The sequence below is a fragment of the Parus major genome, chromosome 3 (assembly GCF_001522545.3).
Source record: "Parus major isolate Abel chromosome 3, Parus_major1.1, whole genome shotgun sequence".
Taxonomy (NCBI): domain Eukaryota; kingdom Metazoa; phylum Chordata; class Aves; order Passeriformes; family Paridae; genus Parus; species Parus major.
In genome coordinates this window covers 63,308,934-63,331,967 of record NC_031770.1, presented here as the reverse complement: position 1 = coordinate 63,331,967, position 23,034 = coordinate 63,308,934, and the positions used below count along the sequence as shown (strand labels likewise).

Genomic DNA, 23,034 nt, shown 5'->3' with positions numbered 1-23,034 from the left:
ATTTTCCAAATGAAAAATGGATTTTGTAAATATATGTAAAAATGCTTTGCTGTATAGAGGAAATCAGTTATGTATAATGTAAGTGATAAAACAAAGGACATATATGTCCTTGGGACTCTACTACGGTATTTAATGATCAACTTTTAAGACTTGATCTTGCTCTCAATTTAGCCAATTGAAATTTTATAATATCTTGCACTGCAACAAATGGCAGCCAACATTTGAAAATACTGAATATACATGACTGTAGAAAAAAAGCATTACCTTACTATTAGATTAAGTGAAACTGGAAAAGAGAGAGGCTGTCACACAACTCTCTCAGATCTGAAACAAAAACAACTAATGTAGCTAAATGCAAGATGGTAACAACTGCTCTGAGTTTAATGTAATTGTGGTAATAGATCAGCCAATTTGTGAGGAAAGAGTTACCATCTATGAAGCTGAGAAGGACACTATTAAGAAATGGCAAGATTGTTACATTTTTACAGGAAAGCAAAACCAACCACCATCCCTAGATCTCTGCTGGATGGATGCTACACAGGTAATGCATAAATTACCAAAGTACTTTATTAGTAGACCTTTCTTACAACTGCTCCACATAGGATCTATCAAGACTTGATCCTCTAACCAGGACAAAAGACAAGTCACAGAACTAGTATCCAGTAATGTTTCGAATTCCACATTGAATTAATAAAGACATTAAAGCAATGGAATGCTACAATTGCCCTCACAAACTTCTTCTTGACAACCCCGCACCATATGGATCTCTCTGGCTGTCCAAGAGCTTTTCTATCTTGTATCTTGTGTCCCTATTAACACCTCCATTCCACAGGTACAGAACGTTTCTTCTACTTCTATCTCAATTAACAGATTAAGCTCAGAGCACTTGTTTTCAATTTGCTATTAGCTGATATTAAAATAGTGATTTTTCTTTCACACCTGAAAAACAGTTCTGGTCCCTGGACGTGTCTTTCTTCCAACCAATTATTACATCAAATGGTTTGATAGGAGCTATTACTCCCACCAAGGAAAACTGAATCACTTACACACTGGTCCAACTGTCCTTCAACACGGAATTAATATATTAAAAGTAAAACACATTAGCAATCCATTCAACCACAACTATCAAAGAATGAAAAACTGTGTATAGATGCTCTTTTATAGATATATACAGAGACACCACCTTTATGAAAGTTTCCAGGCCCAGAGCTGGTAAACAAAGTATTGTTCTTCAATGTCCACACTATTGCAGTAAAAATATACAAACAAATATCAAGAATGGATACAGTTGTTTTCAACAGGTTCCATTCTCCTCAACTCTCATCCTACCTTTTTTATTTTTCAATTGTACTGGAAAGAGATTCTGGCCTTGCTTATAGATCAACAATCTTCCTAAGAGGCACAGAGAATGAACAAAATAGATGTACTGCAACTCTGGTCCAGTGTAAGAAAAATTCTGCATATCACCTGTAACAATAAAGCAAAAACATTAGAACTTTTCTCCTGTAGTTTACTTTACAGTACCTAACTACTTCCTGCAACATAAGCAGATAATTTTGTATATAAAGACACCTTAAGTAATTAACTGCTGCTATTAGTTTTCTCTTAAAAGATAACCATAAAATATTTGGGGAAGAAATATAGAATAGATAGAATGTCTTGCTCTTGAGGTAGCATGCTCAAAAGCCTAAATAATGAGGATGTGTGTGCATATAATGTGAGACATGCAAAGATACTCACTACAGTGCTGCTGGGAGAAGTCACTGACTTCGGAATTTTTATTAAATGCTGCCTTGCAAAATTCAAAATAATCAAGACATTGTTGGACCGCTGCATTAATCTGCGGAATAAAGCACAAAATAATAAAGTACCTGATATTTCACAATAAACTCATTCTCTCTTGTATCTAAGTACTGTCCTTTAACACAAGAACTTAAATATCCACTTCACTTCAATGACTTCATTTTTCAGTGTTTTGGATGGATTAACCAAGACGAGGCAAAATTTACAGGGCTATTAAAATATATCACCATTATTATTACATTATCACACAATCAGCTCTATACACATACAGACAGTTTATGAAAAGGAGTACAGAGAACATGGAAGTGTTTTGAGAAGATGACAGCAATCTGTGAATGCCCTACTGTCATTACTATTAAAGATTTTTAAATTTCCACATGTGAAAAAGTTTGTCTTGAATACACTTACTAAACTGTAGGTTTAGTTGCTAGGTGCTGTCAGTGCTACTGCTGCTCTTGGTGGTGTATCATTGTCATAGCACTATAATCTAATCAAGGTATATAAAAGTTTAAAAATTTTAAGCATGGTTGTAGCAAGGGAAAACAAAACATATTGTCCTGGTTTCAGCCAGGATAGTGTTATTTTATTCTATTTTCTTATGATTCAAGAAGAATAGTTAGATTTATTACAGCTTGGAGCTGCCAAGATTTATTCACAAGTGTAAAAATACAGATATACACAATAAAAAAAAGACCCTAACCTTAATCAGATGTTTACCCTCAGCTTATAAATTAGATTAGACTACCCTGCTCATGGACTTTCTATTATAAACTCTGTTGTATGAATCATGCTTAATTCTATGTCATGTTCTATGCATGGAGATAGAAAAGATAAAGGTCTCTTATAGTTGTCTGTCCTTTTCTATATTTTTATCAATCCCATATGTTTTACATTTGATTTCATTTGTATGAAAAGATTTTATAAAACAAAGCCAAGTCCTTTTTATATGAATGGATCTCATACCTACAGTGGTCTTATTAAAAACAATTAAAATTCCATCCCTGTAAAGAGATCTGCCCATACAAAATATATGATAGCTTAACAGCTATATTACTAAATGTGTTTTCCCAGTTTGATTTATCTTGCCGACTTTGAACCCTTAATGTTTCAAAGAATACCATGCAGTTTTTTTAGCATCTTTTCATCAAAAATCCAAATTCAGCACAGTGTATTTACAGGGGTTATCATGCACCATTTGTCATTTCTATGTTTTTTTGGAAATAATCCAAAATATGAATGAAACATAACAAATTAATAAATTACAATCCTAAGTAAACACCTGCAATAAAATATTCAAATTCCCCTTACTCAGAGCTGGCCATATATACATACTTCTTTGTGCTTATCAATAATCCATTTAAGCAAAGAAAAACTGAAAAAAAAAAATTAAAATCCAAAAGGCTTAACTAGGTGAAGAACATGGAACAGCTCAAAAAAAAAAAAAAAAAGACTAAATTGCAAGTAAATTTGCCTTGGTAATTCATAGAATCACCTGGGCTGAAAGGGACCTTAAAGATCATCTAGTTCCAAACAATGCCATGGGGGAAGGGGCATCCACAACTTCTCTGGGAAATCTTTTCCAATGTCTCACCAATCTCACAGCAAAAAAGGTCCTCCTAATATCTAATCTAAATCTACTCTCTTTCAGTTTCAAGCCATTACCCTGTCTTCTATCAATAAATTTTATTTACAGACTATTATTGAATATATAATCAATAAAGTATATTAATAGAAGTACTTACCAAAGATTTATATTTCTTCTCTAGAAGCCTAAATACTACTCTTCTGCTGTAATATGCATGCTTGAATGACAAAGAAGATGTAATGTCAACTGCAGAGAAATATTCTAGTTTTTAACTAAAAAGTAGAAATTATCTCTGTCCTAGTAGGCATCCCATATACAGTACATATTCAGTGTATTGAACTCCAGCTCAAGTAAGCCAATATTATTCTCAACTGAGACTTTTGTTTGCAGTACATTTATGACAAAAAGAAACTACATCATTAGAAGAAAGTGTAGCAAAACACACAGTTAAAACAGAAAACATATAACTATGCTGAAATGCTAAACTATGCATTTTGAAATTGCCAAGCAATTCCTATATTTTAAGTTTATATATGGTAGGCTGGAAAAATATCTAATGTCCACTGAAGTTTGCAAGTTGTGTGTAGTGTATAATATATATAACTATCCTTTCATGTTCATCGCTTCTTCCAAAAAAATACTTGTATCTTTTGATGGCTGTCAGTCAATTCTACCAAAGGAAATGAAGACATAAAGCACAGAAAATAATCAGAAATTTCATGAAAACAAGTAGCTGAACAGAAATTGAGGTGGATAGTAATATTGAAAAGCAGTGACCATCAAAGTCTTAAAAAACCCCTACACTTCCTTAATTACAGTTCTCAGTATGGGCTGTTATAGGACACGATAGGTCCATGATGTCAGAACTGTAACTTTTCAAAATAAATGTCTGACATGAACAAGTTGTGAATTGTTGGGTGCAGGTTATTTGCTTACCGTCCACTTCTTAAACCACACTGCTTTGATATCTAGCAGAGCCAAGAAGTGCATTGGACTCAAGAAATCTGGAGAGGCAGGCTGATTAGGCTTGTGTTTTAATGACAGAAGTGACAAGGTACTCTCCACTACTTCTTCCATGTACCTTATGACACAAATGGGAAAAAATGGGCAGAAAACAAAAATATCACTGAAGTTCATCCACCAGTAATGCTCAAGAACAAACTTCTCATAAAACCTTGTTCAGACAAATCATAAATATCAACAGCATTATCTTTACCTTGATCTTGTATGGGCATTAGTTCTTTGTAATACTACAAATAAAACTAATATGTATCTATAGCCTCCTATATTATTAGATCTTTTAAGTGCTGAGTATCACACTTGCTACACTTACATCCCAATTATTTTTGTTCAAAAGTACTTAGAACACTCCAAAAGCTAAGTAAGCAGCTTAATATGACTACTCCTATGTAACTTCCCCATTTTACTTTTCCCAGCTTCTAATTTTATTTCCCCTGTTATCACTGACCAGCCACTGTGCATCCTATAATCAAGCCTTTGCCAAAATTACATGCATCTTATTTTCTGTCAATACCTATTAAATTAAGAAACAGTTACAGGGTTTTGAAGGTGACATACTTTTCTGGATGTCGAATCCAGGAAGATGGTGCTTCCTTTTGGTACTCATTTAAAAGGCGAACCTAAAAACGTAATTATTAAAATCAAAAGAGAATTCATGCATAATGTTTCAGTACTGATAGAAAAGGTACAGAAAGTTCATTTTTACCTTTTTAAGTAAACGATTTACATCTGAGTTAGATACATCCAGACCAGCTGAAATATGAAGAGAATATTCTCCAGAAAGAAAGTACAATTCCAAGTGTCTTGCTAAAAAAAAAAAAAAGAGAAACCCAACAACAAAAAACTATTTCACCTCCATGACAACAATGAAAAAACAGGCTGTCTTACACAGTCATAATTATAAAATTTAACTTTTCAAAAAGTCCATGACCCATGAAGTTTAAAATGTAATTAAATGCACATACCTAAACTTGTATAGACTTCTTTTGTCATATTAAATGGAGAAGAAGAAAAGGTTTTTGCATAGAACCTGAGAATTTTCTCCTAAGGGTGAAAAAAGCAAGCAGTGTATTAAATAGTCATTAACTGTGTATTGTAACTGCAAAATAATCAATATATCATCATTCTTAATATTGAGTATTATTTATCTAGACATCTGTACAGATATTAAACATGTTTTTATAAAAATATAGTTTCTGATCACAGAAATCTCCAGTTCAAAGAAAATTTTATTCAAATACTTGAACTACAGCACCAATGCAAAGCTTCACTGAGTTACAGAGCAGACCAAGGAACATTACTTTTCCATTAAGAATCAGTGACTTGTAACTATCACAGTTTTAAAAGAAATTGTAGAACTCAGGTGAAAGAGAAATATATGGCAGCATCTGGGGCCACTTTCCTATTTATTTGGTAATCACTTTAAAATTTGAAGAAGCAAAGAAGTTTGACATTACAAATAATCTAAAAGCCATTTAAGCAGCTCTTGTTTCTTCCTCATCACTGCCTGTGTATTATTACTATGTATCATTTTCTCATCATCATGGAGCATAAACCTGACTTGAGCAGAAAATATTAACATGACCTATTTTACAGAGCAGTTCTGTCCATGTTTTTTTCGTGCATTTTTGCGAAAAGAAATTCAAATGTCTTCATTGTCATTAAAAGAAATCCAAATGAGTACTTTGGTGTCTAAAAATCCTATTGAAAGCCTCTTGCAGTCCTTTAAACCAAAGGACTTTTAATTTACTGTAATCCTGTATTTCTGTTACTTCAGAAAATATGTCTGTATAATAATAAAATATCTTGAACCCTGCTGGACTACTTATGTGTGTAACTTCACACACCTCTTTGGTAGTCCTTTCTTTGGATACAAATCAGATAATTAGATACAAAACATTCCCTTACGCTGAATGTTGCATCAGGATCTGCAAGGGAGATCGTCAGATGCTTACGCAGATTTGGCCAACTCTCAGAGCTCAGGATATCGGAGGCTGGGGCCAAGCACAGTGTCTGCAAAGCTTCTTGGCGAACCTGGAGCAGTCAAAAAGACAAACACCAAAAAAACATTCACAGGAACCTCTGAAATATGTAATTTACAAGTCAGAGGGAGGGAGAAAGGACAGGAAGGTACAGAATCTGGCTGTAGAATGGATAAGGAATAATAAATACTTATCTTCTCCTATATTTTTTATGGCTATTTGGACAAAACACTACATCACTGAGTGGGGAAATGCATGCATTCAAAGAAGTAATAAAACCATTTTAAATGAGTTTTTGATACTGAATGCAAGGTTTATGTTCTACTTTCTGCCTGTAATCAAATATTTTGCTATTGAGGTATATAGTCACTAAAGCTCACAGCTAGAAGCAGACACAGTTATTAAACATTGCTTTGTACTACTGAATTTTCATCAGCATTCTAAATAATTTCAAGTAAAGCTTTTTTAATTCATAGACAAGTGTCATCTCTAGCAATTTATTTCATCTTACTGAAAAAAACTGTAGGACATGTTAATAACATTTAACAGCGTCAGACTTTTTACCTAGTTTTCTAATAAAACTCCATAACAATGTTTGTAGCAGCTCCTACATACCATGCCTTTTTCAACTGTCACACAAGCCCCAACAAGTCTTATCAAGACAGCACACTCAAACTGATATTTCTCCAAGCTTCAAAAATACCAGCAGCTGGTGCTGATTGTTGGTTAGAGACACAAATTAGTACTGCCACTGACAGGACAGCAAACCTAACTTGGACTTATATTTTCCATTTGGCAGCAGGTTGTTGGCAAATCAGCAGGCATCTCTCTCTCTTCTGACAGAGGTAACTCAAAGGGCAACACAGAAGTTACCAAGAAGGGTAAGGGATATGTATACAGGACAAATAATGTTCAGTAACTTTATTTATCATGGAACTTTTTCTTTTTTTTTTAACTAAAAATGCCAATCTATAGCACATGCATCTCTAAAAAGAAATAAAAGATACTTGCTGCAACACTAGTTTTTGAACCAGACAGTTACAAACAATGAAGTAACCGCACTGCAGAGTAGCTTCTGCACTAAAGGTAAGAGAGATGAACCAACAAAGACAAGATTCCACTTAGGTATATATGAACTTTTACATACATACAAGCTGCTCCCCAGTATGCCATAAACATTCATTTGTATTAACATTTCAGCTCTCCTTTTAAACTTACTTCCTTGGGCTGACTAGGGTCAAGCCTTTCTGTGAGCAGCTGCAATTGTTCTTGACTCATGAATGCATAACTCTGTAATACACATTATAAAATGATCATTAGTATATTTTATTAAACTGAACACCAGAAGATTAAAATCATCAGTCTTTCTGATACCTAATTTACTTTTAATAATTAGGACTTCAACATTTATACTAATTTTACTATAAAGTCAACATTCCAAATGTTTTCTGCTATTTGCCCAAAGTTAAACTTAAGATAATGAAATTACTATGACATATTTTGTTGGCTTTACTTCAACGTATTCTATATCTTCAATAAATCCCTTATAATAATTCATTCAGCAAGAAATGCAGCATAGCACAGTAGCCTGGAAATGAACTGCATGTTATTTGGCTTCTAAAGTAAAATCATAAAAGTTAGATGATGTACTAACTTTATCTTCCTATACCATACTTGGATAGGTACTTTGGAGCATATAGGCTTGATATATTGATCTCATCTAGCATGTGATGCCTATAGTAGCTAGTATAAGCTTTGTACTTAAAACTGAAAGAAAAGCAAATAATTTGGGTTTAAGATACAACAAAGATGGGAAAAATTAGTCTTCCTCTAGGGCCACTCCACTGACAGAGGCTTAATAATTTTGCAGTATCATGATTATTTCATAACACAGAGAAAAACCCCATTGTACTTGGTTGAAGGAGGAGTCACTGTCAGAACAGTTGTCTGTGTAACAGCCACTCTGATGTTCTTCCTTTGCTTTACTAGCTAGCTCCTTATCATGCATCCGATCTTCTTCAAACTTGTTAATCAAAGATTCTACCACAGCCATCATGACATTCTTCAAGGCATATATCATTTCTCTGTATCTTAAAAATAAAGATTATTTTAATATATAAGAGCATAAAAATCACTATGTAAAAAATAAGAAAAAGAAATTGCTACATCATGAATAACTGAAAATTACATAATGCTAATTTGACTTGAACTCACTGAATTTACAGCAATTAATGAATACCAATTCCAAGGAAACATAAATGTACCTGACATGTTTCAGTTAATGATATTTTAAAATTACAATAAAAACTCCTTTTTTCCCTTCCAGAGATATTCAATGAAATACCACTATCATAATTCTATTTTTGGATGTTCTCAAGAAAGAACAACATGAATCCACCAAAAAGCCTCCTTTTTAGAAGAGAGGGACCCTCCTTTTCAGGGACAGGAGGATATGTCCCTGAGAAAACAGGCCAGCTTTCATCCTTGTTCCTGTTTGTTTCTCATAGTTCATCATCCAATTTTACTGTTGCTATAAACTTCGAGCAGAACCAGTAGACATGAACACATCATCCTGATTCAAGATCTTGAGTACAGGATATGCACACAAAGTAATTTTCTTTCAAAAAAAACAGGGTTTTTCTAATTTCCATAAATTTAAAAATAATATCCACAGGGAAGCAATTCAAAATAAAAAAATGCTTCAAAGAAGCTTCCTGTTGTAAAATGTTGATATTTTATTTCAAATTGTTTTTTACGTTAATGCTACAATTATTTATTTTACAGTCATCAAAGATACAAATTATCATATTGTTCTTTAATATCCTCCTACATGTCAAATTAAAAATATAAGATACTTATTTAGCTCACTGGAGTTTCTTCTACCAATTTGAATGGGCACAAAACCCTAAGGTCCTGATCCTTGAAACAAAATTATGCAAACAGCATATTTCAACAATCTAAAAAACAGCCATTCTAACATTTATTTTCCTATTTTTTTATTTTGCAACACATTAAAATAACTGCTGATGCTCAAATCCTAAATACCTCAAAAATTTCACATATTTTCTACCTATCACTTTATGCAATTGTTCACAACCTTAATTCCAGTGTGAGACAAAGCATGACAGATTGCAATGTAGGGCAAAATCTGAATTTCTTAGCACTGATTTTGGTTACAGGTTCAGAATTTTTATTGGTTCAGATCTTATTTTTTCAAAATATGTTACAGAAAAGTGAAAGGAAGACTAGGACAAAGAAGAAATAGAGATGTGAATTACAGGTATATACTCACTCTTTTGATTCACGGGCTTTCTTAGTAAGATGTTGGACAAGTGTGTCATAGCCAGATATTTCACTCTGATTTTGAGCAGAGGTACATTTTTCTGTTTCTTCTTCAATCACAGGTCCCACAGTATTTTTTATGTATTGTCTGAGGTATTTCACAAACTCATAGCTGCAAGAAATATGCAAAATTAAAATGTAATATCTCCTTTAATTCACCATGAAACATTTTCAACATTATATCAACAACCACTATCTTTTCTCCCAGTAGATCTGTTACCCGGAGGAAAGAGCTTATGACTTGCATAGAAATAAATTTCAGGAGTGTAAAATAACACATTACAGTTTGATTTTCTTCAATATGGTCATTATCAGCATATTGTAAGAAGAAACAATATCAAATAGAAGAAATAAACCAATAGTTAGTTTATCAAATAGCACAATTTCACTTTGGGCTTCTTCTAAAAGTAGAAATCCACTCGGACAAAAGATCAAGTATTAAAAAAAAGAAACAAAGTATCAAGAAATTTCAAATTCCAAAAGAAACATTCCTTATAGCACTCTGATCATGTCTTGGAGTATAAACTGTCTCCTAATATTATTTATGCATTATGCATACAAAATTAGAAGATACACAGAAAACACAGTTTATAAATTAGAACATATGAGAACACCTATGGCCTATGAAACTCTATGTGCCATGAAAATACACAGATCTCAGTCAAACTGACTAAAGAGCTGTCTGTGAGTACACAAACATATCAAATTCAAGGATTCACTACTATGCAATCTTATGATCAGATACCCACAGATACTTGCTGAAAGAATAGAATAATCAGAGGGAAATCTCAAACTAAAGACTCTCCCTGGGTCCTCCAACTTTTTATTAGTTATAGAAATTGCTAAAGAGTATTGCTCAGAACAAATCAGTTTTCATTTTTTGATAGTTTTGTGATTTACATAAAGGGCAAGGCAAACAGAAACACACTAAAAAGTAATCATATAGTAAGAGCAGATGCATAATTTAAATTGTATCAAATTTTAATCTGATTTGTATCAAAAGTAGATGTGCAACTACTTCACACTAACTTGGATAAAAAAACCCAAAAACAAACAAAAAAAGCACACAAAATTGTATCATGATGGATACCTCCTCACTGGATTGCCTACTTCAGGTTCCATAAGGTCAGTATATTTCTTTTCTCCTACACCTTTCCATTCTTGCTCTCAGTGAAAGTAACAGAAATACAGCTCAAGAAGGATGCAAAACATATTTATTTCTGTGTTCATTAGTGAAATTGCACACAACTCTCCACTGCATTAAAGCTTTCATGAAACTGTCTCCCCTTTGTTTTATAAGGGCAACACTTCCAGGCTATATGTTTTTGCAGTGACTCCTTCACTCTGAAATACACAGTAACCACATCACTATTCACACCACTAATTTAGTCTTCACCTTCTGCATTATTCTTCCACCTTAGACATGTTTTGTAACAATTATATGTTTCAGCAATGACAGCATTACTTCTTCACAAACAGAATCAATTCAGACTGATCTGGTAGGATTTACAAAGGTATCACACTTTGGGGTGGTGTTAAAAATACCTCTAATGTAACAGAAAACATGCTAATTATGTAGTTTAAAATTCTGATGTCTACTACTGCACAGACATTTTGTACTTGATTCAATTTTCCTTTTTATTAGCTTTCTGAGGATCCTGGATTTCTGTCTTTTCTACATCAAAGTGGGAACAAAGTGTAAAGTAAGGCCTCTAAATCTGGTAAAATTACTGCCTGCAAATAAGCATGAGGCAGGCAGACACAGTACTGCTGAAAATGCTGAGCTGAACTAGAGCACTGGACAGTCCAAAAGCACACACTACTAATAACAGACCTTGGTATCTCGATTGATAGGTTAAAGAGAAATTTTATTCATCACCTCACTTATAAATGACCATATGACCTCTCTGACTTTCCATGAAAACCATTCTCTACTGCTGTGGGTCACAAACAAGACAGGAATACCTCCAAAAATATTGCAGCACCAGACAGTAATCCTCATGTTCTGAATTTTAAGATCACTTGATTTTCCATTAAATGTAAATTAAAACTGTTCTCATGAAAATATATAGGATCACAAATTTTCTAAAATAAAAGAAAGAGTAATGGATGTAAAAGGAAAAGCTACACAGGCATTGCTTCAACCACTTACAGACTTTACTCCCTCACCCTGGCTATTCTATTAGGTTCTTAGAAAAAAATTACAAAAATAATTTCAATTTTTTTTGTTTGAGATTCATTGCATATATCTTCTCTTAAATGTTTTTCTTTCAGAATTACATGTCTTTCAACTTTGATATGTTTACAACCAAATTCTTTTACTCTCATGCTTGTCACCCAGCAACCTACTACTCAAAATTCAACATTGTAATCCAATACAATTTGTAACAAAAACTAAAACTGAGCTAAAATACCTTTTAAAGAATCTTCAAAACACATGCAAGCATCAAGATTTTAAAATTACAGTGAAATATTAGATAAACCCTAGTTCTATTTCACTTATTTACTTTTACCTAACTCCTACTACTGACAAAGGAATGCTAATACCTAGGTAAATTTAAGAGAATGTAAATAGTGCCACTTCTGAAAAAAAATTATAGGGAAGCAAATTTCTCAGAAGAAATCATGTCACAGAGATCTGTTTCTTATTAAAATGTATTCAAGTCATTTCAGCTTGATATTCTCTTTGATATTTTCTCTATTGATATTGCCATAAACTATGTACTAAAAATCTCCCATGTAGCAAAAAAATAATCAAGCTATAACATCATGGAAAGGAAAGAGGAGTGTGGGATCTGGAAATCTAGATTGCATGTAAGTGAGGTCACACTGTCAAATCTGATTTAACAGCTGTGTGATGGGGATACATTTCTGTTTTACTTTAAAAATAAATTAAAATAATGATTTGAATAGATTGATAAGATAGACATTTTCAGTAATATAGGCCAGAGAGAACAATCAAATATGGAAGCCAAATGGCCCTCTGAAAAAGTACTCTATTTTGAAAAACAAGACTGTGATGTCTAGCAGGTGTCAAAGATACTGAGAGTCTCAGTGATTACTTCTTCTAGCACCTTTTCACATGTGCATTTAGTACATTATGTGTGCACATGCACCAGAGCTTTGTAAATTCCTCTTTCACAAACAGTTAATGAATTACTACTACAGTAAAAAAATATATTAGCAAGAGTGGATGGGGAAAAAAGCAAACCAAGAAAATGACAACATCAATTTTATTCTTTAAATTAGCATCATCTGAGAGTTGATTAGTGGCAGAAATATCTATAAATGTACAAGTACATACACATTTACAAAGCAATATAAAGTGTAGACATTTCCCAGGAATAATACAGCTTAACACATACCAACTTCTTCCAAAGATTAAAAATAGCAAAAAAAATTATCTTTACTTGTGAAAATTCTCATCCGTTTCCTCCAAATGCAGGAGAATTTCTTCTGCACATTCTACTGATGGGGCTCCAGTGATTTTTTCCTTCACACTCAGCAGCAACTGTCTAAGCATAGATTGTAATAGAGCTTCATCTTCACTTGTAAAGTGAGACATCTGTAGAAAACAAATAGAAGGAAAAGAAACTTATTGTTTTGTTTTTCCTCAAGATGCTAAGAAAAGCCTTAAATCCCTTAAATTGCCACTTTTTTTCTGTTATCAACAGGATTTTCTATCAAAAGAAAATCACAGACAGGAAATATTTGATAGAGCTTATCTTCAGACAAACTGAAAACAAATCAATCAATTCAGTTTCACTAAAACTCCTGATATTGTAGCATAATGTTCTTAAAGGTGATATACTATATACGAAGAAAAGCATGAATATTCCTATTTGTACTTGCCCATCACAGAGGCATAAGACCACACAGTAAGCTAAAAAAAAAAAAAAAAAAAAAAGAGGGAAAGTTTTACAGATGTAATGACTGTATCTTGATATGAAAACTTTATAAATAGTCTTTCACCTGCTTCTTACCCACTATTACTACCCAGTTTTGACTTTGGAATCCCCCTGCTCAGAGCTATTGCTGCACCCATGACTGAAAGTACTGCCAGCTTTTGCAAGGGCCAGATGGAATTATCAGAACAGTTTAATTGCCTTGTGCTAATCAACAGCAGTGACCTGACAGAGTCTTGTTAAATTAAATGGAAACTGCTGAGAAAAACTAGGAGGAGAAGAAGCAGTGAGAAACTGGAAACATCTGTCAAGTCCAGGAGATAGACATCAGTTAAATTTTCAAAGGCTGAAAAAAAAAAATACACCAGCTCATTTTTGATCTTGCTTAGTCAATGGCTTAAAAATCTTTACATGCCATGGAATACATTCAAACCTCAGAGGCAGTTTTAGCTTATACATTTCTAGCCTATTTAAGGAAAAATTACTTAGAGATATTTGACGTCTTTGAATTAAAAATTAAAGATCCTCTAAGCACCTGTGAATAAATTACACACACACACTTGGAAGAGACAACATAGTAAATTACTGCTTAAGTATCAAATAGTATCAAGCAGAAAAAAAAAAAAAAAAAAAAAGCAGCAGTATAGCACCAGCTGAGTTCCTCAACATAGCACTTTTCTGTGGTAAGTAAAGCTGACCACTTTGATTATAATTCAACATTAACACAATCATGTTACCAGAAATTTCATTAAACTAAAACTGAGCAAACAAACAAAACACACCAAATCCCTTGCAATAATCTTAACTTATTGATTTGCAGCTGTCTTATAGAATCTCAAGATACTTAAAGTCAATGCTCTTTTAGGTCTATATAAACATAAGACAATATCCTAATTCCCTGGGGGAGGAAAAAAAAAATCACCAAGTATTTTGATATAAATAGGCATTTTTAGAAGTGCAAGGTATCCAAACACTGGCTGGCAGTCAATGCAAAGCCCTGCTCAGGTTATTCAGAGAGAAATCATGAGCATATTGCAGCTTCACCTCCAGTTTGCCTTGAAAAGTCTAACCTGGCTTATGCAACCACTAACAAAGATACATATCTTACACTTCATTAGTGAAAGTCTGTGGTTTGTTGTGCTTGGGTTATTTGGTGGTTGTTGCTTTGGGGGTTATTTGCCCAGCAGGCATATCCCCCATTCAGCTTCCAGGCAACATTTAAATGGTCGTTTTCTCCCTAAATTACAGCTTTACCCAAAGTCCAGTTTGGGCACTCTTTTCAAGGTCCCGGCACTATCCCAAATGCAAATCCTGCCCCACAACTCAGGCAACGATTCAGAAGCGGCCTGTTTTTGCCAGCATTTATACATACACAAGCCTCCGCCTGGACAGGGAAGCAATTTTAGCAACAAACCGAGAAGAGCAGCTCCCAGAACGCGAGCAGTGCGAGAACCCCTGCCCCTTCTGGCGCTTTACCCCCGTCCTTCGGCTTCGCACCAGGGCTGGCCAGCAACCAGCATTCCTGGGAGAAGCCACGCAGGAGGAGAGCCGCCGTTCTCTTCCCAAGCGTCGGGAGATGCTACCCCTGCTCAGGCGCTTCCCTCAGCTATCGCTGAGAGCGCGGGCGACGTCTGCCCAGGCACCTCGGATGCGCTCGCCCCTCCCACCCGCTCAGCTCCGCCACGCTCCCCCGTGCCCCGGGAGCCCCGCATTCCCAGCCCCGGGGCGGCTCCCTGCCCGCAGCCCGCGCCGCTGCCCGGCCCGCGGGATTCACCTTGGCCGGCCGCGGCCCTTGGCAACCGCGGCGCCGCCGCCGCCGAGTCTCGCCGGGCCCTGGAAACATCGCGAGAAGCCGCGTGGGCCGCCCGCTGCCCGGGCGCGCGGGGTGGCGCTGCCGTGGTGGCGGCCGCCGTGAGGGCTCCGTGAGGGCGGCGGGAGAGGAGCTCGGCCGGCGCGGGGATGTGTTTGCTGTACGGGCATCCTCAGCAGAGCTCAGGAATGCTCAGCCCTCCTGGCTTCAGGCTTCTCTCTGTTTAACGGGGGGTGGTGGCCTCCAGGTTCCCCACTCAAATCAAAGGAATACAGTCGTGCTGTTATTCCCGATTTACATCAGCAGGGGAGCAGGCTGTCTCAATAAATAAAATAATAAACGGCAAGGAATTTTTCAGTCCTCTTTAACTCTACATTCCCTTCTATAATTAAGGAAATATTAAAAATAACAAACAGTGTTTTTTCTCTCAAATAAATACATAAAACATAACGTTTTGCATAACACAAAAACAGGAAAAGCAGTTTGATATGAAATTATTTCTATTGGGTTAGCTATAATAAACCAGAATTTAGTTACTGTAAGCACTCATAACGATGTTCATCAGTGCTTGCATGCAAGGTATTACACAGTGCATTAGTTTCCTTTCCTCCTACATTTTTCTAGTGATTCTGATGTTGGGTGATACTAATCTTCCACGATGATGTGTCCCTTAAATGTTATCTTCCATGTAACACTAATCTTCCATGAGGGCTGGTTCCTTTAACTGGACCTGTAGCCCCTTCAGTTAACAGGGCTCTACTTAGTTGTGGGCATCCACTTGCATAGTGGAATTAAGTTTGTAAACCGCAGTACTTCTATTGAAAAGGGATGATTCAGGAGGAACACAAATCTCTCTTACTGCCTATCCTCAGAAACCAGATTTTGATGGGTTGCAACAAATTTTCTGTGATACCTTTAGCAGTGAGCTCTTCGGTGCTTGAACATGGCCTGTGCCCTCAGGTACCCACAGAATAAAACGAGAAATTTTCTGCTGACTGCTGCTTGCAGAGGGCCACCAGTAAACTGACCCAAGTCCTGTTAGCTTGGCCATGCACTCTCCCATCTTCTAAAGTGCACTGTTTGGAATGGGCTACAAGTGACAGCAGTTTATTCCTCATCCATGCCAGGTTCTTCTTTCACAGGCAGCGGAATGGTTTGCTTCTTTTCTGTCCTCATACCAACTGAGAGCTGTGGTGCAACACTTCTAATTCCTTTATCACTTCACAAGCACTGATTCAAGTGACAGCATCTCAGTTTCATAGCTGATAAGGAATAGAAAAAAAATCAATGTATATATTGTTCAGCATCTGTAGTCTTTATTGAAAGAGTCTCCACTTTAAGAAGCCTTCCTTATCTTATAAAACACCTTATAAGAAAAGTTACACTTGTAGTGTCACCGCAGAAAGATATCCCTGTGATGTTCCTGAAATCCTTCAATTTCTTTCTACCCTCTCCCACCCTCTGTATTGCACCCAGCTTCTTTAGCCACACTTTGTAGCCATTGGAACCTGAAGCCTCTTCTTGTGAATAAAGCTGGCACACCTCAGATGCCATTGGCCATGATTATGGGGATGCCTCCAGACAGACACCCTCCAAGGGTGATACTCCAGAGTGAACACTATTCTGAAGTACAGTATGTTTATATGGATGGATGTCTGTCACATGAGAGAGGTTGCAGTCACTGTGAAATTGTTCATATGGATTTCACACTGGTGAAATTACACTCTCTCTTACTCTAGAAATTTCTTCTCCTTGGTAAAAATATTCCAGATGTTCTCTCTCATTTGTACAAACAGGCAGGCCTGGCTTTTAACTCCAGTTCAGGAAGGCATGAGATACAAATAACTCTTCATAAGATCTCAGCATTGTTAGAAAGTCACAGTGCTGACTTCTTTAATTTTAGAAAATTAAAGGAAACAACAAGTACACAAATTCCTAGAGTGTGTAGCATATAACGTAAGCAGAGTTTCAAACTGAAAAACGCTATAGGAATGTGAGTAATTTAAGTATTGTAGAGTAATTTAAGTATTATAGAGAAGTTTAATTTAATTAATATAGTTTTCTCCTCATACCTTGAACATGTCCCAATATTTGAATTATCATTTTATGCCAAATTTCTGTAAATTTGAAATGTTTCTGCAGTGTCTTCAATGTGGCAGACCAGAAAAAAAAGGAAACTGTGGAAAAGAGAGGAATCTTTACAGCTGGTGGTAGTAGTGGAAACAGCTTGTGTTGGTGCCCATGTCATTATGACAGAAACACAGTTTCTTTCCCCACTTTCTGCTCTTTCTAGCTTTTTTTCTTCACTGTAACTTCCCACAAGAGTACTTTTTCTGGATGATACACAAAGTCTGGAGACATTTTTGATTTATGTAGTTGATACACAACTGTTAGTTTCTCCAAGACTCTAGCTAAGACTTTCACGAACTCTGTATGTAGGACCTACTAAAGGAATTGGGGTTTAGTATCTCATAAAAAAATGTAGCACAGCCAGTATCTATTGAAATTCCAGTTTATCAGCCTTTCCTTGGCTGATACAGTTTACAAAGGATTATATACCAAAGAAATAAAAGGGAAGGCAAACTCCACTTGACTAGGACAAACTCAACCAAACCCAAACAAAAGCAATATTTTATTCTTCCATTTCGGAGCTAAATGAAGATCAGGAGCAAAGTTTTCCTCACTTTAGAGTTTCCCAAACTGGGACTAAGATATGAAAAGGAAGAAATAAGTTAGGAAAGGAGAAAAAAATGTGAATTCTGGTTCTGGAGATAGCACAAGAAGTCTTCATCACTTTTCTGCTCACTGACATTCCTTAAGCAGTTCTTGAGCTTGCAAATAAAAAACAAGGACACTTCATCAAGCCTTGTATGAATGCTGTGGCATTTGTTGCCCTCGCACGTCACATCTATGGCAGTTTCCCAGATTTGGAGGAACAATGAACATGTTCTAAGACATCTTTAGATCATAATCTAATCATAAATATCAAAAAGGAAACTGCTTAAAATATTACTGCTTATGGGAAAATCTTTTTAAATAATCTCCAAAGGAAATTTTCTGTTTTGGAGACCATCTGTCCTTTCCTCCCTGTGCACTCTGGGGAAATACTAACCCCTGGATAGATGTTTCCATTAAAACAAACACTAAGGAAATGGTGGGTAAATGGTCACAAGGGTTGCAGGCTGGAGAACTTATACTATCAGCTGCACTTAGAAGTCATGTGTAAGAGTACATGCAAACAGAATTTATATCAGTTCCATAATAGGGAAAATGTAAAGTGTCCTGACAGGTCTAGAGTTACATCAGATGACTTTGTACATACCTGTTGAGAACTAAGCTGGTATGAGATGCATGTAAACTATTACAGGAATCAAAAATCAAATTAGGTCAGTTTGCTTATTTGGTGATTAAATTTCAGTTATGCTGACACTTCAAAAAGGCTGAAGATCTTACTTTGCTGTTCTGATCTCTTTTTTCTGAAAAGTGAGAAACTGGCAGGAAATCGATAGAACTCTCGCATAACATTGTTAAGCACCAGCTCTGAACCAGCCTGTCCAATACCAATCAGGAATGTTATTGATTAAAAATGTAACTTAATGAATATATAGGTACTGATTTTTCCATCTGTATTTTATGACGCAGTTTTCAATAGATGCTCTGATTGTGCTTGTAAAAGTAACTACTGGAAGTGAGGGGATAAAGTCTATACTGGAATGCTAAGTAACTACCTCAAAGAATCAAAGACAAAATAAGCTTCAATGATAATATAAATATCCAAGTGCCAATAAAATAATTTTCCGATCCACAACTTTCTTTTGATGAAACTTCAAGGAGCCAAGGACATGTGTTACTAGCTCTGACTGGCTTTAGGCAGACCTCTAGGTCAGACTTAGGTCTTTGTTGGAAATTGAGAATAATGAAATCATCTTTATATGCCATTATGAAAATTAATCTCACAGAAGTACAACATAATAACCAAGTGGCATCATAGACCTTGACTTAATTTTCTATTTCTTTTCTAATTAATACTTTGGTCCTTTTTTATCGTGTATTTCCTGAAGGTGGCAGCAATATTCAGGAGTTGCGTGAATTGAACCTATTGACCTGTAATACAACATTTCTTTCAGTGTAAATATACTTGTATTTATGGATGTTAATAATATGCTTAAATCAAATTTGATGACATAATTGTAGTTGTAGACATAGGATGTACAATATCACTAGAAAATATGAAGAAACTATGTTGACCTGGAGTGTTAGAATTGCTTGTTCTTTTGTATGATAAACATTTGTAAGCTAAAGAGGATTCCAAAAGTATTAAATATTTTCAATTAACTGTTTACTATTGCTTGCAGTTAAAATTATCCATTTCATTGTCTTCATTGAAGCCTGTATTGTATGCCTTTTCTGAAGTGAACTGTAAGCTCATTTGTTGTAAATGACATGTAAACTACATGGCAGTTCAAAACACTACAAATAGTATGTGTGATCACTGAAAAAAGATTATAGCCTGTCTGTAGGATTCCTTTCAGTTCCTCCATTTGATCTTAATCATTTAAAATCACTGCTAGAGCCACTCAGGCCAACTACCTCTCAGCATTGCAGAGTTTTAACTAAAAAAGAAATTTTAACACTTCTGCTTTTGCTTCAGATGTGGTACACTGCATTGTTGTAAAATGCTTCTGCTACTGAGGCAAGGCAGTTGCATCAACATTAGAAATACAAAATAATTTAGAGAACTTTTGTCTCCTTTCATTTTGCTAGTGGTTGCCTGGTCAGGGAATTGCAGATCCCACTGCAGTTTAAATGGAGGATCATGGAAGCCCACAAAGGTATCTCTGCATCAGCGCTCTCCTCCCCTTTGTCTTTCACAACTGCATTATGTCAGGTCATTCTTCTGCCTGCACTCTTCTGTCAGCTCCAGGGCTGCCCTCACAATGCATCCAGGACAAGGGCCCAAGTACTGGTACTGCTGTCCCAGAAATGCCACTTTGATGACTCAGTACAAAAGAGTCATAGAGCTCCTGTAGCGGTCCAGCAGAGGACTATGAGGATGATGAGGGGACCTGGAGCATCTCTTTTAAGAGGAAAGGCTGGGGGAGCTGGGCCTGTTCAGCCTTGAGAAGAGAGAGCTGAGAGGGGACTTCATCAATGTCTACCAGTATCTGAAGGGGAACGTCAAGACAATGGATCCAGGCTATGCTCAGTGGTGCCAAGCAATAGGACAAGAGGCAATGGACTGAAACTGATGCACAGGAAGTTCCACCTGAACATGAGAAAGAACTTCTTTACTGTGCAGGTGGCCACGCACTGGAACAGCTTGCCCAGAGAGGTTGTGGAGTCTCTCCCTCTAGAGATGTTTAAGAACCACCTGGACACAATCCTGTGCTATGTGACTTGAGCAGGGAGGTTAGACCAGATGACTTCCCGTGGTCACTCTATCTTTACCTGTTCTGTGATTCTGTCAATTGCGTAGCTGCCAATGACCATGCTTCCAAAGAAAATGCAAAACATAAGCAGGGGCTTCCTTGTGAGTCTTCACTGGTCCAAATGCACTCTCTAATCCTTGCATGCCTTCAGATCTGAATGTTTCATCCTGAGAGAAAAGTGAGGAAGAAATTGGGGTGTTTTTTAATTTTTTTCATTATTTTTAAAAAATAATCTCCACTTCTAAATATGCATGGAACACAAATGCTACAATTTTAAATTATGCTGACAGAATTTATTACACTGTGCTTCTTAAGGAGTTTGCTCAGCAAGCTTGGTGGCCTTTTTCAGTAATTGCATGTGAATATTCCTGTGCCTTCGTATTGTCCATCTTTCTATTTGTCCTTACCAGTGACTGTGCTACATCTCAAAACAGTACTTTGATATCCTGAAGTTGAATATTTTTATAATTGCTCAATTTATGTTCATCCTTAGTAAAATATTGCTAAAGTAACTTCCTTCAGACTTCCTCTCAAGATCAGCATTAATTACTGCACTTCAGAATTCATTCATCAGCTCCTCTGAGCTGCTGATGTATTCTTTTGCAGACACTGACTGCTACTTCTCTTTGCATTTCTGCTCCCTCTTAGATTTCCCTAAAATGTGTCATTGCTATCACTTCCTTTATTACACCATTATTACTACAAGTGATAAAAGTGGTTTTGTTACTTGTGGTTGAAGTGTTGAGCCACCACACCTTCCCTTTCCTGTTTCCCATTTGTCTTCTGGAAATTGTACCCGTCCAGATAAACTACTGCTCTCTTTACCCAATGGCTTATCCTGCTACAGTTCTGAATCCCAGTGTCAAACACAATACAGTTTCCTTCCTGCATCATCAACCAAGTGCTGTCTGTAATCTTAATATTTGCAGGGAGTCAAAGACTGGAGACATTTGCTATGTAAGCTGTTGTTTTATATTCTCTTGTTAATATAAGTTATGATCTTCTTTTAAGAGTCTCTTCTACAAGTACAGATTAATCTAGCCAGATGTGACGCACAGATAACTTTGTTCTGTTCATTTTTGGAATGTTGTAAAATGTTTGAAAAGTAAGCAAATCATACTCTTTGCTGCTTGTTTGAAGCTGTACTCTTTGAAAGACAGGCCCAGGAAGACAGAATTTGGCCCATCCTTTGCCATGCTTTATTCCTTTGTGTACTTACAGCAACATGAACTGTGTGCTTTGTTTTTCAAATATTTTGTGTCCTAGCAAACTGTGACCTCCTCCTCAAAGTGATGTTTTAAAGAAATAGTAAAAGCATTGCTTGGTAACAACACTGTTTATTTAAATTCTAGAAAACACTTGGTTTTACTTTTTCTTTTATTTTGCTTATATAATGTCTGTGATCCTAACAGAATATTACATCTTAGAAAGATTTTTGGATATTTTCTGAACGAATACAGTGTCTGAAATAAAGAAAGATGGATGAAGGAAAACACCAGTCCTGAATGCCTTAATACACAAAACATGGTCTTTTAATAAAAAATTGTTTTAAGATTATTATGTAATCTGTTGTGCAATGGAATCTAACTAGTAACACACATTCCTTAAGATAATGAATCTAATGTCTTTGGGAAAAAAAAGTGTTACAGTTTTACATTATTGAAGTCAATATGCCACCCTCATCTCAATATAATTCCAGTGAATTTTAGTGTTAAGAATGAATTTGATTCAGTAAATCTGCAAATACCGATTTCTCTGACATGAAAAATAATCTCTAAATAATAATAAGAATATTTAATATTTTCACTGGTATTTTTTAGCGCCCTCATGATGTGACTGAAATTCCAATAGAGACAGGATTTTGTCAGTCCAACTCCTTTCACGGAGCAATAAGACAAACATTTCTATATCTTCATACACCTGCTTATGGACTCTTACAAATTTTGCAATGCATATTTTATCATACAGCCTGTAAAGCTGGGTTGTTGTGACCGAAAGGCACAACTTGGCACTTGGCCTTGTTGAACCTCAGACAACTGGCTTTGGTCCATCAATCCAGCCTGTCCAGATCCCTTCTCTGCTCTTCAGTTCAGAAAATTAATCTTTTCAATTCTTTTTTTTTTTTTTGGGAATTACCTTCTCCATCTAGGCAATTGTA

General features: G+C 35.8%; 1 protein-coding gene across 2 annotated transcripts in view; it reads right to left on the bottom strand.

Moving 5' to 3' along the window:
- TBC1D32 (TBC1 domain family member 32) overlaps positions 1–15,459 on the bottom strand; it is a 74,491-nt gene extending 59,032 nt beyond the window's left edge. The window contains exons 1-13 of one of the 2 annotated variants that reach the window (XM_015622857.1): positions 15,412–15,459; positions 13,143–13,297; positions 9,683–9,844; positions 8,303–8,480; positions 7,609–7,680; positions 6,317–6,442; positions 5,374–5,452; positions 5,115–5,215; positions 4,967–5,028; positions 4,325–4,469; positions 3,546–3,605; positions 1,741–1,840; positions 1,330–1,467 (exon numbers count right to left, since the gene is read on the bottom strand). In XM_015622857.1, coding sequence (XP_015478343.1) covers positions 1,330–1,467; positions 1,741–1,840; positions 3,546–3,605; positions 4,325–4,469; positions 4,967–5,028; positions 5,115–5,215; positions 5,374–5,452; positions 6,317–6,442; positions 7,609–7,680; positions 8,303–8,480; positions 9,683–9,844; positions 13,143–13,297 — 1,378 coding nt within the window. In that variant the 5' untranslated portion in view covers positions 15,412–15,459. Of the gene's footprint in view, positions 1–1,329; positions 1,468–1,740; positions 1,841–3,545; positions 3,606–4,324; positions 4,470–4,966; positions 5,029–5,114; positions 5,216–5,373; positions 5,453–6,316; positions 6,443–7,608; positions 7,681–8,302; positions 8,481–9,682; positions 9,845–13,142; positions 13,298–15,113; positions 15,194–15,411 lie in introns of those variants that run through there. The other variant, XM_015622859.2, reaches the window with a different exon arrangement.
- Between the last annotated feature and the right edge of the window lie 7,575 nt (positions 15,460–23,034).